This window comes from Talpa occidentalis, unplaced genomic scaffold (assembly GCF_014898055.3).
Source record: "Talpa occidentalis isolate TD23 unplaced genomic scaffold, MPIMG_talOcc4v2.1 talOcc4.5, whole genome shotgun sequence".
Lineage (NCBI taxonomy): Eukaryota > Metazoa > Chordata > Mammalia > Eulipotyphla > Talpidae > Talpa > Talpa occidentalis.
Genome location: NW_023604861.1, coordinates 97837447 through 97854619, shown reverse-complemented (window position 1 = coordinate 97854619; position 17173 = coordinate 97837447). Strand labels below are relative to the sequence as shown.

General features: G+C 44.9%; 1 protein-coding gene across 1 annotated transcript in view; it reads left to right on the top strand.

Annotated features, from left to right (window-relative positions):
* The window catches only part of ACOXL (acyl-CoA oxidase like), a 301583-nt gene that overhangs the window by 226697 nt on the left and 57713 nt on the right, over positions 1–17173 (top strand). The window contains exon 16 of the mRNA XM_037527835.1: positions 9902–9989. Within this exon, the coding sequence (XP_037383732.1) occupies positions 9902–9989 (88 nt within the window). The remainder of the gene's footprint in view (positions 1–9901; positions 9990–17173) is intronic.

Here is a 17173-nt window from a genome sequence, read left to right as displayed (position 1 = left end):
ACACAACTAATTATTAATGTATGCATTGTATAGCTCACATAAAACATTTAGAGATATAATTTAAATTGGCACTAGTCATAATCCCAAAAGACATAATCTCAATCTCCATAATGTCAAACGTTGAAATCCCAAAAGAGCAAAAACCCTGAAATCTAAAATCCCAAAATCACAATCCCAAGAAATAAAAATTCCAAACGTTGAAATCCTGAAAACCAAAAAGTGTCAACTTAAATAATCGAGTAAAAAAAGAAAGAAACCTGTAAAGTTTGTATTTTTCCCACACAGTTCCTGTGTGATGTGGCTTCCCCATGCTGTCATGCCCAGACCCTGTGTGAGTTCTGGGCCTGCGAGCATGGCTGTCGTGCAGTGAGTGTCCTCCGGGGACCCTCAGACTGGGAGGGTTGGGTGGCAAAAATGCCTACTGGGGACAGTGCAGTGAGAGGGGTCTGGAGCAGGAGAATGGGTCCATTCTGTTCTGTGGGTCAAGGAATGGAGTGTACTTGAGCCGGGTCTTGCATGATAAATGGCAGAGCCTGCCATTCATAGCATCCAAGGCAGAGCGTAGGCAGGACCTTGGAGCAAGAAAAGGGATGTGAGAGCCAGTGGCACGTTCGTGCTGAGTGTCAAACCAGTGAGCATCCTGGTCCTGGGCTAGAGAGGCTGGCAAAAGTGTGAATGTGGTGGCAGGTGGGTACCCTGTGTGAGGGGCTGGGCTCCTTTCACTTTCCCCAAAGTCAGTGCTGAGAGGATGAGCCTTTGGAAGATCAGAGTAACCATCACCCTGGGAGAGTTAGGAGACAGCCCGAGCTATAGGGGTGGCGGTGATTGTGAGGGGTGATCACTGAGACTTGGAACAGTTTGATGTGGAGAAAGTCAAGGTGGAGTCAACCCCAGGGATCCAATTTGGGCATTGGGAAGACATGCTGTGTTAGTGAAGCTGGAAATGCAGAGCCCTAGGAGTTCCAAGCTGCAGTGGGATGCTTTCTGTCCCAATCTCCTGTTTGCTGGATTCACTCCAAATCCTCCATGGGGTGATTTTTACTGTGTGCTATGCCCATTGCCTTTCACTCACTGCCTGAAGATGCCTCCTCCAGCTGTCCGTGGGTACAGCACCAGCTGAGCTGCTGCAGATATTCAAGGAACAAAGATCTTGAAGCCTAATTTCTTTCACATATTAAATGTACATTATTCTGCCTTATGTTAGTATAAACAGCCGCTAAGGCAGTCAGGTTCTATAATGTAGTCTTCAGCTAAATGTGAAGATCATATTATTGAAACAAGATCTTTCTAGCTGACCATAGTTCAAATGCATGCTTTGGTGTCTGTAAAATCTATTTAAGGATTCTGATACCCCTTCCCCCCCTTCACATTCTTCCATCCACCAGAACAGTTAGAGGAACTTTTAAAATGAGGAAGCTGTTAAGAAAGGGAGGAGGTATCAAACATTTGTTTATTTACATACCTGATGTTGAAAATTATCAAGATCAATTTCAGGAGCATGGAGTTCAAATGTATGCTAACTGACCTAGGAGAGAGTATCATCTAACAGTCATTTGCTTTTCTGAAAGAAGTAATGAAAAGCAGACTTTTCATATGACATGGAAAAGGAGAAGAAATTAGGAAGTAATATATTCAATTATAGGAGCCTTTTGCCAAGACCATCTTGATTTCATGTTCTGACAATTTCAGTTAAGTCTTATCAGGCAAACGATTCAGAAACAAGTCAGATCAAACATGGGTGCCCACCCTCCACTCCTGGAATTTGTGTGTGTGTGACAAAAATACTCATGTCTTTATTGGAACAGATCCATCTTTGGGGGGCTGTTCATATTGCCAGCCCCAGGACAGAGCTTGAGGACAATGCAGATGAGAGGAAAGGTTACACAGACCCTGGTGAACCCCAGAAAACCTGACACACCCTGTAACTGCCGTGCAGCCAGACTGACCTGGAGCCCCATACACTATTTTGTGTCTATTCCTGTCTACTGAATTCTCTTCACTATTTCTATGTGATACAAACACAATTTCTTTTCTGTGTCCCCAGCCCATCCATTTTATTTCTTACTGAAACCATGCAGGTCCGAGGGAATGTCTTGGTTTGTGGACCCTCAGCTGTGTGGGTGCAACTGCTCAGGAATGAGGTTCTAAAGCCCTCTGCCCCACCCCAGACAGTGCAGTGTCCAGTAGTCCAAACCTAGAGCTGCTCATGTAAGATGGTGTCAGCCCTTTGATGAGGACCTGCAGCTGGTGGCGTGCCAATTAAGTGGTAGCCAGGACCCAACTCACAGTGGTAGCTTGGGATGATCACAGTTGGTGCTGCTGAGACAGCCCTATAGCAGCCAGCAGCACCTATCCAGAGGCTTGACATAGCAGCGCTGGAGTAACAGCAGCAGGCAGTGGTACCCGATGTGCTGGAGGCAGGAGAAGTCAGACAGTGGTGCCAGAGGATCAGAAGAGGTGGACAGCTCTTAGAGGTGACTGGGAACAGACCATCAGTGCTGGTCAGTGCTGGTTAGATTGTGGCAATGTGGAGGATCAGGCACCAGGGTACAGCTGTAGGAGGCACTAGGTACAGCCGCGGTGCCAGTTAGCAGGCGATGTCAAGGATTCAGCAGCAGTGTACATCTCTAGGCAGTGGTGCAGGTCATACAGGAGGCAGGAGCAGTTGTCCATGATCAGAAGTGATGAGGCCAAGGTTGAAGGAGGGAATTGAAGGTCTTGAAGAGAGTGTCTTGACACGTCAGTCTCAGGCGAGAGTCCCAAGCCTTCTGCTATACCACCTTTAATAACTTTCGAGATGCGTTTCAAACCTGATTTACACATTTTCAAAATTGGTGTGAAATTCAAAGCCTATTCCCCACTGACATGTGAAACCTGACCTTTGCTGAGGTTGGCTGTCTCATCCTGGGGACTCGAGACCAAGCAGGAGCCATGGGACTCCTCTTACATCACTGTCATCCATGCCCATGAGTCCCTTGATGTGGGCTTTGGCCCTGATGATGGTACTGTCACAGTCCTGCACCTGTGGACAGATGTGCCCACTTGACTGGAATCCAGAGGTAGGGCTTCTAGACCTCAAGGATAGATTGTTGCGGGGGTGGAGGGGCATGTCATGAGGCTTCTTGAAGCCAGGAGAAGGTAATGGGGTGAGAAGCAGAGAGTCAGTGGAAAGAACTCCCTATGCAAATAGATGCCTGAGAGGGAGTGTGTTGTGGGATTGGATCTAGTTAATGGTGAAGTTGGGGGGAACTCTGTGTGAGCACTCGTGCACCTGAATGCACTCTTTGGATACATGTTTATTGAAACCCTGCACCTACCATCATGAGGAAGGTGATATCTCGTGCCTAGCTCTCTGTAGGGGAGGCCCCTGTGTGAACAAACAGGCTGGTATGAGGCCATGTCTTTGCTAATACAGTTGTGCTAAACAAGCTCTCTTGGGGACCAGGGACAAGTACTTCCAGCAGGAATTCCACTGGCAAACTATACTCTGGTGCAGATCTATATTTCAGTGTGATCTGGGGGCCCTTACTGGATTTTCCTGAAACTCGCTATAGAATCAGTGTCTCCTGTTTTCAAGTAAGTACTGCAGGGCACACAGATGTCTCAGAAGGTCGTAGCTGCAGGAGCCTGCATTGCTACAATGCTTCATGCTTCATGCTTCTAGTATGTTTCTCTAGGAAAATGTGTTGTGAATCCCAGTCTTGTACCCCAGTAGCTCATTTCCTTCTCATAGGAAAAAAAAAAAGAGAGAGCAATTGTCAAATGAGGACACTGAGCTCTCAGCTTAGCTAGAAAACATGGCCATGGAGGACACAGGTTGGAGGAAGGCATGTGTCAGGCTTCCCAGGTTGGGGAGCCACCTTAGGAGTCTCCAGGTGGCTTGCTGGGTAGAAGGCAAGGGGTGTCTCATGACCAAAGAGGTAAGGAGGGGAAAATGCAAGGCTGAGATGTGAGGAGGGGTATGGTTGGGTAAAGGGAACTTGACAAGGATGATCCAAGTTTTGTTCACTCAACACATAGGTATGAACTGCTGGGCAAGGCATTGTAGCAGTGCTGAGTTCCCAACCTTCCTGTTGAAGCCATCAGGAAGGGGCTGTGGTGTTCTTTCCGCAACTAGAGGAGAGGAGTACAGCAGGGGAGGTACCTGACTGTGGTATCCTATTTGGCATAACTAAATAGTTGTTCTCTCATAATGAGGACAGAAGTGGGCAGTTCAGGGCCCATACTGCAGCTCTATAACTGAAGCAGGGCCCCAACTCTGCTCTCCTTCTACCCTACCCTCCTCTTGTGGCCTAAATTGTGCCCCCGCCCCCAAAGATAGTCTCAAGTCTTAAGCCCCAGTATCTGTGAATGTGACCTTATTTAGAAATAGGATCTTTGCAGATGAAGTCAAGTTAAAATGAGGTCACAGTGGAGTAGGGTGGGCCCTAGTCTGATATGACTGGTGTCTTTATAAGAGGAGAAGAGACCCAGAGACAGTCGCAGAGGACAATGCTTTGTGAAGATGGACATTAGAATCATGTACCTGTATGCCAAGTAATGCCAAAGATTGCTGGTAGCCACCAAAAGTTGTAAGAGGCAAGGAGGTTTACTCCCCAGAGTCTTTGAAGGGAGTACAGCCTTACCCACACCTTGATTTCAGACTTCCAACCTCTAGAACTGCTAGATAATAAATTAATTTGTTTTTAAGTAACCAAGAATGGGGGTAATTTGTTACAGTGGCTCTAGGTAACTAACAGAACTTCTTTGTGCAACTTTTATCTGCTAACTGCACTCACAAGATGACTGCTTTGCAAACAGAAAATGGGAAAAATTTAAAGAGATAAAGACACATGCCAGCCCAGTGTCTCTTTTATCAAAAAATAACTTTGGGGCCTCCCCGGTGGCGCAGCGGTTGAGCGCTGGGTTGCGAAGCTGCCCGCGGCCTCTGCGGCGCCGGTTCGATCCCCGGCTGCTCCCCGGCCACCGGAGGAGGGTCCCGCATGGCGCGCAGACCTCTCCTGCCGCCCGCTGCTCCCCTCAGCAGTGTACTTCGGTCCTTCTGCCTGCTCTGCTCCCCGCTCTGGCTCTGGTGAATTCTCTCACCCTCCCGCGCTTCTGACTGTACCCAGTGCTTGTATAAACAAAACAAACAAATAAATAAATAAAAAAACAAAACAAAACAAAAAAAATAACTTTGACAGAAGCAACACCCAGTAGACTTTTGACTGCTGTCACTGGGTTACATGTCTAACCCTAGCTGCAAGGGAACCTGGGGAGGTGAGCATTTTTTTAATCAGCTTTTACTTCATATGCAACAAATATATCAATAACAATTATATCAAGTACATTATAAACTATAATATATTACACACTAATATCAGTACCTTGATTATCATTACATTAACTATATTTTACATGTTGGTATATAAAATTTTAATATATTTGCCCATTTGTTAATCTGGACTTTGTTTTCTAACAACCCACCAGGTTGTTAGACGTCTTTATGAATTCTGTGTAGAAGTTCTTCATTATATATGTGACTTACAAATAATTTCTCCTAATCTCTTACCTGCTGTTTAATTTTTTAAATCTTTAAAGAATTTTAATTTTTGATGAAATTAAATTTTTTTGTGTCTTATATCACAAAATCTTTGCCTAACCCAATGTTGCTAAGATTTTCTCTTATGCTTTCTTCTGGATGTTTTGTAGATTGAGCTCTTACCTTTAGGTTTATGATCCACTTTGAGTTAACTTTTGTATATGATGTGTAAGGAGTGAGTTTTATATGTTTGTTTTTGCATGTGGATGTTTAGTTGTTCTAGCATAGTTCATTGAAGATTGTTTTTTTCCCATTCAATTACTTTGGTACTTTTGTTGAAAATGAGTTGACCGTATAAGTGTAGTTCTATTTCTGTACTTACTTTTCCCCATCCATCTATATTCTATCCTCTTTCTAGTATCACACTGTAATAAGTTTGAAATTAGTTAACATGAGCTCACCAACTTTTTCCATCGTAGTTGTTTTGACTATTCTAAGTCTTCTGTATTTCTATGTAAATTTTATAATCAGCTAGTCAATTTATATTTTAAAAAAGTCTGCTGGGACTTTGATTGACATTGTGTTGAATCTCTAGATCAAATGTGAGAAGTAACACAGCAATAGATTATTTTCTGGCCCATGAACATATCTCCCTTTATTTGAGTTGTCCTTTAAGATTTCTTGTGGTCTTTTTCTTTTAGTTTTCATGTAGAGATATTGCATAAATTTTATAAAATGTAATTATGTATTTTTGATGCTATTACAATGGCATCTTTTTTTTTTTAAAGATTTATTTATTTTATTTATACAAGCACTGGGGTACAGTCAGAAGCGTGGGAGGGTGAGAGAATTCACCAGAGCCAGAGCGGGGAGCAGAACAGGCAGAAGGACCAAAGTACACTGCTGAGGGGAGCAGCGGGTGGCAGGAGAGGTCTGCGCGCCATGTGGGACCCTCGCCCGGCGGCCAGGGATCGAACGGCTGCTGCAGAAGCTGCAGGCAGCTTCGCAACCCAGTGATCAACCGCTGCACCACCGGGGAGGCCCATATTACAATGGCATCTTAATTTCAAGTTCCAGTTGTGAATTGCTAGAATATAGAAGTACAGTTGGTTTTTATATATTAAAATCCTGTTTCTTGTGACTTTGTTTAATTTGCTTAAGTCCTCATAGCTTTATTATATATTCCTTAGGATTTTTATGTCTTTTGGATGAAGATGGTTTTAGTTATTGTTTTCCAAATTTTACACCTTTACTTATTTTTCTTGCTTTATTGCTCTGGCTGGAATCTGCAGTACAATGTTTGAATAGAAGTGATAATAACAGACAGCCTTATCCTCTTTCTCATCTTAAGGGGAAGCATTGATTTTTTTTTTTATTATGATGTTAATGGAGGTTTTGTTTGTAGATCTTCTATAGGAAGGTAAGCATTTGTAACCAGCTATAGAGCTGCCCAGAGGTTTTTGAGGATTTTCTAGAAAAGAGGGTGGAGTGAATATGGGCATCCAGTAAAAGGAAGGCCAGCAGGGACTTCTTTATGAGTTCAACTGTGTCTTAACTATGTGATGATTTATTAGGCAATTAGCATGTATTTCCCTTAGAGGCTTTCAGTATGGGGTGTGGCTTACATTAAACATGGCTATGTCTGACAATACGTTTTTATAAACAGTATATTTGGGAGGGGCCGACGTTGCCATAGAACTAACTCTGCATCAGTCCATTGGGAGGCAGTGTAGCCTGTGGTTAGGAACATAGGCTCAGAAACTTGGGTGCCCAATCCAAACCCAGATCTGTAACCACAAGCAGGTTTCTCAACCTTTTTTGTCACAATTTTCCACCTGTACGATGAAGATAGCAAATGGTATCAAAATACCTACCTCCAGGGCTTCTGAAGACTAAATGAGCTAGTGTATAAAGGGCTCAAAACAATGTTGATTATCTGATGTATTTTAAGAAGGATTTAGTTTGTGTTTAGCTAATTTATCACAACCTTTGCATAGCAAGTTTACTGTGTAAAGAAGTATACAATTAAAAAAAGAAATCCTCTTTCCTGATGGCTTGTGTTAAAGTTTTGTGAAGGTGGAAGAGTCAGATGTTTGATTTCTGCTATTTACAACATTGTGTAATAAATTTTTTAAATGCTGCGCATTTGCATAGGCAATTATCAGCAGGGTGACAATTGTGGGCAGTGGTGTTCTGGAGTTAGTACTGAGTATATCCTGGAAAGTCAAACCTGAGTTGGACTTTCTGATCTGTTCATTTTGATCATTTGAAGTGTGAACCCACAAACTGCACCTGGGCTACCCCACCTAGGCACATGGACCACTGTGTATCTCCCAATTGGTTTTCAACTATTAGGTCCTGCCAATAAACTAATTCCTGGGGAAAAGCTTCCTAGTCATTTGCTGTCCTAGATCTCTCCCCACTACAGCTGCCTTTCTTTCTATTAACATGTTCCAAGTCTTGGGTACCATCCTTTTCTGGTGGGTGAAGCATGTCAGCCTTTCTCTCTGGGGAGTGGTGGGTGAGGAGCCACTGACCAGTAGGGACCAGGTTCACTGAGGTGCCCAAGTAGGTCTGCAGCAATGAGGAGCTGGTAGGCAGGCCTTGGAGGGGCTTTCCCCTTAACTTGAACGTGCTTTTTCCCTTTGCCTGAGATGTTTTGAGGTGTGCAGTCACAGCATGTTTTGCAAATGCCCCTCTGCAAAGTTTTTCCTATCGAAAGTCTCTTCTTCAAGTAGGTTCTCTGGCTTTCTTCAGAGCAGACCAGTGGAACACTTACTTTCCACTTTGAGTTTTAAGAACATTTTAAAATCCACTCAGCTGTATTTGGATATAGCTGCATAATATGTTATTGTTTCTTTTTCTTTCCTGTGTAATGTGGGGAACTGCCAGTGCGTATTTAGGGGAGCCTGACCAATAAGCTCCGGCATGAATTTTCCAAAGTTTTTCTCTATAGTATGATGTGGGGAGGAGGAAGTTTCAGAACCTCCTTCCCCAGTTTCAGGGAGTGTTTGGCCATCTCTTGTTCTTCCCTCTGCCAAAGATGTTCTGCAGGCTCTTCCTTGAGAATTGTGTATCTTCACCAAACCTTTCAGCTGTAGCTTTATCACCAATGCAGAGAGAGAGACTGAATCAGGGAGGAGACGGGCATTATCTTCTCCCTCCACTGATACAAGATGCCCCGGTTAGGCGGGTACCCCAAGGCACATGTGACATGGTCCTCCATGCTATGCCTGCTGCCCCAGGTGATGATTCTGAATTATATATGGGGAGAGACTTTTCACAGCACTGTTTTTCCACTGCAGTACAAAGCACTCTGTTACAGTAAGGGTTTTACAAAGCAGGTCCTCGAGGCCCTGCAGGAACCAGGAAGCTGCGGGGAGCAGTTTACCTCCCAACCAGAGTGCTCAGGGTATGAGTCTGAAACAAATGGGAAGCAGATACAGAATCTAACTTTTTATTTGAATGTTATTTCTTTGAACAAAGAAAATTGCTAAAAGTTTAAATATCAAACCATTGGGTTTTTGAAACAAAAAAAAAGGCAAGAAGAAACAAAAGTCAGAAGTGCCAAATTTAACACTTTCTGATCAGATAAGAATCTGCTTTTAGCTCCACCTAAATGACTGTAACGGCTGGCTTCGTGAGGCAGGTCCTTCTCTGCTGAGTATCGTCTTCATCCTCATTTTCTTTCAGTTATATTTCCCTACTGCCTTCTGGCTGAAATCTCAAAGGAAAAGGAAAAAAAGATTCCTTCAATAGAGTGTTTGAAAGACCATCTTTACACAGAGCAGACTCCCAGTAGCCACTTGTTAGATGAATCGATGACAGACATACCTAGAGCGCAGCTTCCACATTCATGTTTATTCCTCACACACATCACATGTGACCACCACCAAATCCCACTTCTGGAGCTGTAACAGGCATTCCAGGAACAATTTGAAAATAAATGGAAGTACCTGACTACGATGCAGAGAAGGAGGATAAGAAGGGGCAGTGATTTTGTTGCCAATTAGATTTAAGCCATTCATTCTGGTATTTAGACTTCTTCAAGCAGTGAGAACCTCATTAAAACAGTCTCACTTAGTGTGCATTTGCTCTCCCTTTCAAAAAGCCTATGACCTCTCAAAAATCAGCAACGGGTATTGGTCACATCTGCTTTGTGTGAGGAATGAACATCAGCTAGACTCCCAGTGTGTTTATGGCATTTCTTCATCCAGTGAATAGCTTCTGCGGTCGCAGAAGCCAACCTACAATATACCCAAACCCTAAAGCATTCAGGTTTTGAAAATGTGCATATTTGCCATTTGTCTGCTTCCTGAGTCCCATCTCCACTCCCTCAGAATATCATCAGCGGTGACTTTTCTTCTTTCCGCTTGACAGGTGATGACCAAGAAGGAGGATTTTTTCAGGGCTTGGAACTCATGTCTTCACCACATTGCCACCCTGTCTCTGGCACACATTCACAGAGGTCAGTGGTTCTTGCTGAATATTCATGACTGAGTGTCTCGGAGTTCTGCAGGTTATCTGGGAATCTGACTCAGCAGAGAGAGGATAGTCCCATGCTAGTCTGAACTCTCTCGTTGAATCTGAAGCCCCCCAGTAACTTAGAGACACTTCAAACTTGCTGTAATTAAAACCCCAACTTATTCGGAACATGGAGCCAGTGAAACCCAATAATCCCAGTGCCGGAACAGCACACCTAACCAGGCACCAGCTGGCAGAGCTCTGGCCCCTTGGCAGTGACCCTCTGCCCAACAGTGGTGGCCATTCCCAATAAACAAACTTGAGGTGTGTACACAGACCACAGGAGAGTATTTTAATAGGATCACTGCCTGAAGAATTTCAGGCACCAGGACTGATTATGGAAACTAGTCATCTCCAATTTAGCAAGAAACTGGTTCTGGTTCCGGCTTTAAAAGCTGTGCTCTCAACTAGAGGCTCCAATCTCTGGTTGTCCTCTAGGGTCATCGGATGATGTTTGAAGACGGTTTTGGTTGTCACCACAGAGCAGGAGCTGCAAGTGGGTAGGGGCTAGGGACACCAGTAAGCCTCCTGCAGTGCACAGGACAACCTCCAAAACAGAGGTGAGAAAACTTGAATGTCAATCCTGGCTTCAGAAGACCAACATCACTTAAAACAAAACATTAAAAAAAGTAACACCAATGTATATATAGGCCAGCATTATTCATGGAATTATTTCTAACCTCAAGAATTTTGAGTTTGCTCATCATCGTGCCCTTCCTCCCTGGAGGGAGGTATTGACAACAAAAGGCACTCAGCCTGCTTCTTTGTGTGTAGAGTTTTCCAACATGTCAGGCTCAACACTGGCTCTGGAGGTGGTCACCACCACAGCCCTGGGGCTTGACCGTAGTCCAGCTGTGTCCTGCCCCGTTGTCTCTCAGGGTGGAATTGCTTGGTGGGCTCTCTTGAGAGTCAAGCTGGCAACCTGGGAGTACTTGCCTCCCACCCATCCTCCCATGCTGCACATCACCTCCCTCCCCAATCAGGCAGTTCCAGGAGAGCAAAGTGGCACATTACTTATTGTTGTGGGAAAACCAGGACCTCCCTCAGAGCTGACAAATGCTGGCTGGGGTGCAGACGAGCATGGCCTTCTACCTCCCTCTTCCAGCCCAGGGGTGCTTGGGTGAGCCTCGTGACACAGGGCTCAAGAGCTAGGACTGGAATGAGAACGTCAGACCACAGCCTCCTCTTGGGATTGGGAGCCCATGAGAGCGCCAGACCTGGGCCAGTCCTTTTTCCCCACCACACCCAGTAACAACCACTTAGCAGTCCAGAAGCTGATTGGTTTCCACCTTCTGCTCCCTGACAGGGGCAGGAGGAACAAGTACAGGGGCCCAGAAGGTGAGGGGAAGTGCCCTCTACACAGGTCATGAGGGGACAGGATTGTGTCCCCTAGTTTGCACAGCCCCACATTTCAATTTGTCTGCACAGCCAGCATGTATGAGGGTTGTGCCAGCAAGACAGGGAAAGTTCTTGATTGATTTGGGAAGACAGGTAAAGGAGTGTCCTGCAGCTCCTCACCAGTTGTTGTGGGTCAGGACCACAGGCTGGCAAGTCAGGGAGGCCAGGGAGCTAGGAGGCGAATCTTTGAGCTTTTTCTCTCTAGCGTTCTCCCATGGTCTCTTCCTCTTGTAGCCATTATTGTCCTCTTGTAGCCTTTCCACCATAGCTGTCACTGAGTAATGCTGCCCCTCTGTCCTCCAGGCCCAGGTATGCACACTTGCATAATTGCACACACACCCATGCTCAGGTGTCCATAATTAGGCACATGTGCCCCACACACCCACTTGCACCTTCTACATTAACCAGATCAAGGCTGCAGGTGATAGCCACAGAGGCCAATGGCCCTCAAAGCCTGATCAGCTTCATTTACCCTACAGTGAAGCTCAGGGGAACTGACTTAGATTAATGAACTCCAAAGTGCTGGATAGACAAACCAGCATGTCAGTTATTCATCACAAATCAGAAACTACCTGCTGAGTCATCTGTACCTGCTCCATTCTCTTTGGGGCAGTCTCCATGTGGAATTCTATCATAAGCAGAAAGGTGTGAAAGTTTGGGCTTCCTGGACAGCTGTTGGTGGGAGTTGGGTAAGGAGGCAGGTTCTGCATGCCCACGCAGACCTGCCTGCCATGGAGGCCTGGAGCCTGTAGGGTGTCGGCTTCCTGGCCCAAAAAGCTCAGTGTGTAAACAACCCCTCTTCTGTTAGTGAATTGATTTTTCAGATTTATTTATCAGACTGAAACTTATCTGGAATATGAAACAACACTAGAACACCCTGATTGAAGGCAAGTGTGTCCCAGGCCTTCTCACCCACTTTGTGTAGCTCCATTCTCGGGGTGCTAGGGCCCCTCCTTTGGGACTCTGTGTATTATCCACAGATGTTGCCCTTCCTGGGACACAGGATGAACCATGTGGATTCCAGGTAAAAGCTTCTAAACATTCAGAGATAGCATTAAATTTGAAAGGGAGCAGCAAAGAATCACAGCATGTATGTCCTAGCCTTAGAAATACTATTATGCTTTGAGCTGAGACACATCTCACATTGACAGCACCAATACAGCTTGATTTTAGGATTGTTGAGAATGTGGCCTCTAGCATCAGGTTACCTGAATTCAAAGGCTTTATTTACTCTTACCAGCTGTGTGGCTGTGATTGAGTTAATCAGCTTCACTGAGCTTTAGTCTCATCCTCATTTATGAAATGTAGGTAACATTTACCTCATAGGACCATTGAGAAAATACTTGAAATCCCTTATCTTAGTGTCTGATCCATTGTTTGTGTTCAATATATTTTTTAAAGATTTATTTATGCATACAAGAGCTGGGGTGCAAGGTAAAGATGTGGTGGGGAGAGTGGGGTGGTGAGAGGATTCACCAGAGACTGAGCGGGGAGCAGAACAGGCAGACGGACTGAAATACACTGGTGAGGGAAGCAGCGGGCAAGACAGGAGAGGTCTGCTGCACCATGTGGGTTACTCCTTGGCTGGGGATCGAACTCGTGCTGCAGTGACTGCGAATTCCATCATAGTGCTGTGTCTTAACCCCTTGCCCCACCAGGGAGGCCCCAAAATTTTTTTTAAAGATTTATTTATTTATTTATACAAGTACTGGGTACAGTCAGAAGTGCGGGAGGGTTAGAGAATTCACCAGAGCCAGAGCGGGGAACAGAACAGGCAGACTGACGAAATATAATGCTGAGGGGAGCAGCGGGCATGGCAGGAGAGGTCTGAGCGCCATATGGGACCCTCTCTGGTGGCCAGGGATTGAGCCGGTGCTGCAGAGGCTGCGGGCAGCTTCCCAGCCCAGCGCTCAACTGCTGCGCCACCAGGGGAGGCCCCCCAATTTTTTTTATTACTATTGATATTAATTACTTTTCTACAAAAACCTTAGTTCCCATAACCAAAATGGAAGTTTTAGATCTTATTCCTTAGGAGAAAGAAAAAGAGAAAGAATAAACAGGTTAGGTTCCAATGTATGAAGTCTTAACACTAAGAAGAAACTTCAAGGATTTGCCGCTGCACAAAAGAAATCCAAATCGATTCTGAAACTTTTATGGTTAATAACCATGGTAGCAAGTGATTCTTTTCAGGAAATTGGCCTCAGGTTCAATGTCAGATGAAGAGGCTTGGACTGTATTAAGTAACAGGAGAAAAATAATATGAATTAGCTGAGTGAAAACCTCTAGAAATCTCAGGGCTCTTTCGAAACGGAGAAATACATCCATAATGAGGAGGTCTGCACAGATAACAGAATGGGTCCTAATGATAAGAACATTCTGAGCTCTTGCTACCCAGGAAAATTTTAGTCAGTGTGTCATCACATTCAAATAGTGAGCTACCCTGCGGCAGAGGCCTCCAGGGGATGGTAGGAGATGTCGAGGAGCCCATCTGTCTTCGGTGACCGGGCCCAGATGTTGCCTTTGGAGATTTTTGAAGGAATAGCACAAAGGGAGAAGGGAACGATCTGTCTGCGAAAGCACAGACCTTAGCATCACCCCCGATGAAAATGAACTCAGAATCTAGCCGTTTTTATTAGGAACAAATGGAAAAAAACCTTCTGGCATCAGTATCCGTTTGTCACCTGCAGACTCGGGAAAACCATGTTTGAAATAAAAATGTTAAGCAGTCTCCAGTGGTTTCTGAAGTGGGATGTAACCATTACAATGATAAATTGTTATTTTTCTATGATACACATTTTTATCTTGCCCTAGAAATAACATTTCTGAAGCATGGTCCTTTCTGAACCCCTAAGGGTACCAATTCCTAAAAAATAAGGAGAAACTAAGCACTTTTATTAAATAAATTACATGTACCATTTCCAGCTCCATGCAGAATTGTCTTTTCATTTTCTCTTTCGCAAAGCTTATGAGTAGTTCTCATTATGTGCATGAGGTCCCTTTTCTGGTTCTTAATAAAGTGACTAATAATTTAGAATGTTCTCATGAAGAACAGGTTATAATTATAATTAGGATATATAAATAGTGTGGATTTCTGACTGTTGGAGGATGAATTTCAGACTCCTCTCAAGATGTATTTGTTTCCAAACAAGACTTCCTTTGTTAATAAAAATGTGATCGCAGGCATTATTAATGCATTATTTCTGTATTCTATCCATGAGTGCTTGTTTGAATATTCTTCATAGGATCAGCATTTTCCTCCCTGTTGTTAATGGGGCTATCCTTTATACCAACTACATTCACCTTGATTTAGTTGTAGCTTTGGCATTCATCTTCTAGGAAATTATGGGAATATACTTCCCACCTACTTGAATGTACAGCACATTATGCAAGCTTAGAAAAGTGAAATGCCACAACTCATCTCAAAGTCCCATGAGGGTTTCGGTGTTTTTCACTCCCTTACACTCAACTGCAGAAGTCCACCAAGTTGGCGGGTGGAACCAGAAGTCAAAAGCCAACACATCTTGTTTTTTGAATAACTGGATTCCACAGTGTTTTGCCTTTACTGCTGGAGGCAGAGGTCTGGCAGGTGGGGAAGGTGAGAACCACAGGTACCGTGTTGGCTGTGACACCTGTGAGGCTGCCTTCCTCACTGGCACCCTCTGCTGGGTGGGGCTGGCTTTAGTGCAGGTTCAATGGACTCTGGGTAGATGGTCTGAGAGAGGGAGGAAGGAACTTTGGGGACTGCTGCCTCTGCAGCTGACCTCTCTGTCTAGCACCTATTAAGTATGTGTGTGGTAGAAGCAGGTGTGGGGATCTGGGGAGCCAACATCCTGACAGACAGCATCTTGAGAAATGTCTCCTTCGTTTTACTGTCCTGATCACAGGGCTGGACTCCAGGCCCATCCATACTTGTGAGCAAAAGGTGCTGCTGGGAATTGAGGATCTTGGTTTCACAGCGTGGCGATGGCCGGGAAGGCCCACATGAGGGTTCAAATGCTCTGTGTGAGCTGCTGGCTCTAAGGCCCATAGTCAGGGACAAATGGAGAGGTGCCCTCTGGAAACCTAGCAAGTGGCAACATATGGGGAGAAAAAAAAGTGAGAACTCACCTTCCACCACACTTGTAGAATGTTGCTTCAAGGGAGAGAGAAATGGTGGCTAAATGGAAGCCTGGGGGAGGGGTGGTCAGTCAAACAGACCATTTTAAGTAGGAGTGTGGGGTACTTTGTGCTAATATAAATAACTCTTTAATAAAAAGAAGAAATTTGACTGAACTTGAAGAATCTCAGCCTGTCAAACCCTTGGGAGAGTCTGCAACTTTGCCAAACTGAATTTTAATTTTGTGCCCCATCAGCAAATTGACACTGGAAAAGAGAAAATTCTAAAATGCAGACTGCCCAGCCATGCTGTTGGGTTTTCCCTCCTGGGTGAGAGCGGGTGGGTTGGAATGTGCCCCTGGGCTTGGTGAGTCTGAGTGTGTCTGGGGAAATGCTTTGCTCCCACATGATGCAGACTGTTCTTATCAACACTGAAGGATTTCTCCCCCAAAGCAAAGCATCTCACATGGTACCCAGGTGGATCTGCAGTTTGGGTCAGCTGAACCTGAAGCCCTGAGCGATGCTTCTCAAGAATTGCTGTCATACTACAGCCCTTGAGGACCCTCCTCACCCTACAACATCGGAGCTTTTCCCTGAAGAAAGCTATCTTTAGAGAACCCGCTAAACTTACTCTCCTTAGAAGAAGGTGACGATTTATGAGAAAGTTGTATGACAAATGACCTGAGGACTCTGTTGCACTGGGAAGAGGGAGGCAAAAGGAAAAAAGCAAATGGTATTTATTTTCTGGAGGACTGTGAAGAGCAGAATTTAGCTGCTGCACTCGACCCAAATGCTAAAAAAATGTCACTTATCTTTTGGGTCCAAACAAAATGATTCTGAAATCTGTCTGTTGAGTGTCTACTCTGAGCCAGGACCATGCTGAGCACTTGGCTTTCGTCATTTCTTTAATCTCCACCATCACCTCACAGAGCCCATTGAGGAAACTGAGGCCAGAGGGATGAGCAATGACTAGGATTGCACCACAACAATTAAGTTGTGGGTTCTGACTTCACCTCGGGACCTGCTAACTCACAGCTTCATTCAGAAAGACTTTTTAGGCACCCGTTTGAGGGCACCTCCTCTGCTCCCCGCCACCTCCCAGGGCCTTCCATCTGCAGAGGACTGGAGGGTGGGAACTCAGGAACTCCAGCAGTTTTAAATGTTTGGAGGTTTTTCTTTGTCTATTTATTTAACATATACTTTCCTATGTTAAAGTTGCCTGCACTGCTTTTCACTACTCTTTCTGAGTTTGTCTCTGAACATCGTTTCTGATTTTTTCTGTCTCAGAGTTTCTGTGAGGATTAAATGCAAAGACATGCATGGAAGTACCAGGACCTTGCTATCATGGGGGCCACTAACTCGGAGGGAGGGCTCGGGCCTCAAGCCCCAGATACTACAGGTGGAGGAACCCATGAACCCCCACCAAGGCAGTGAGGAAGGAATCACTATTTGCCCAAATTTCATCTGAGGAGGCTCTTGCACAGAGAGGTTAAGCAGGTTTCTCAGGGTCACACAGCCAATGAAGGATTCAAATTCTGACAGGCAGATGCTGCTGTCTGCCCATTGTGTGGGTGTCCTTGGTCCTGGGGGGGGGTCCTTGGTGCTTGTTGGGCCTGAATCTGGTAGTTCAGAGGC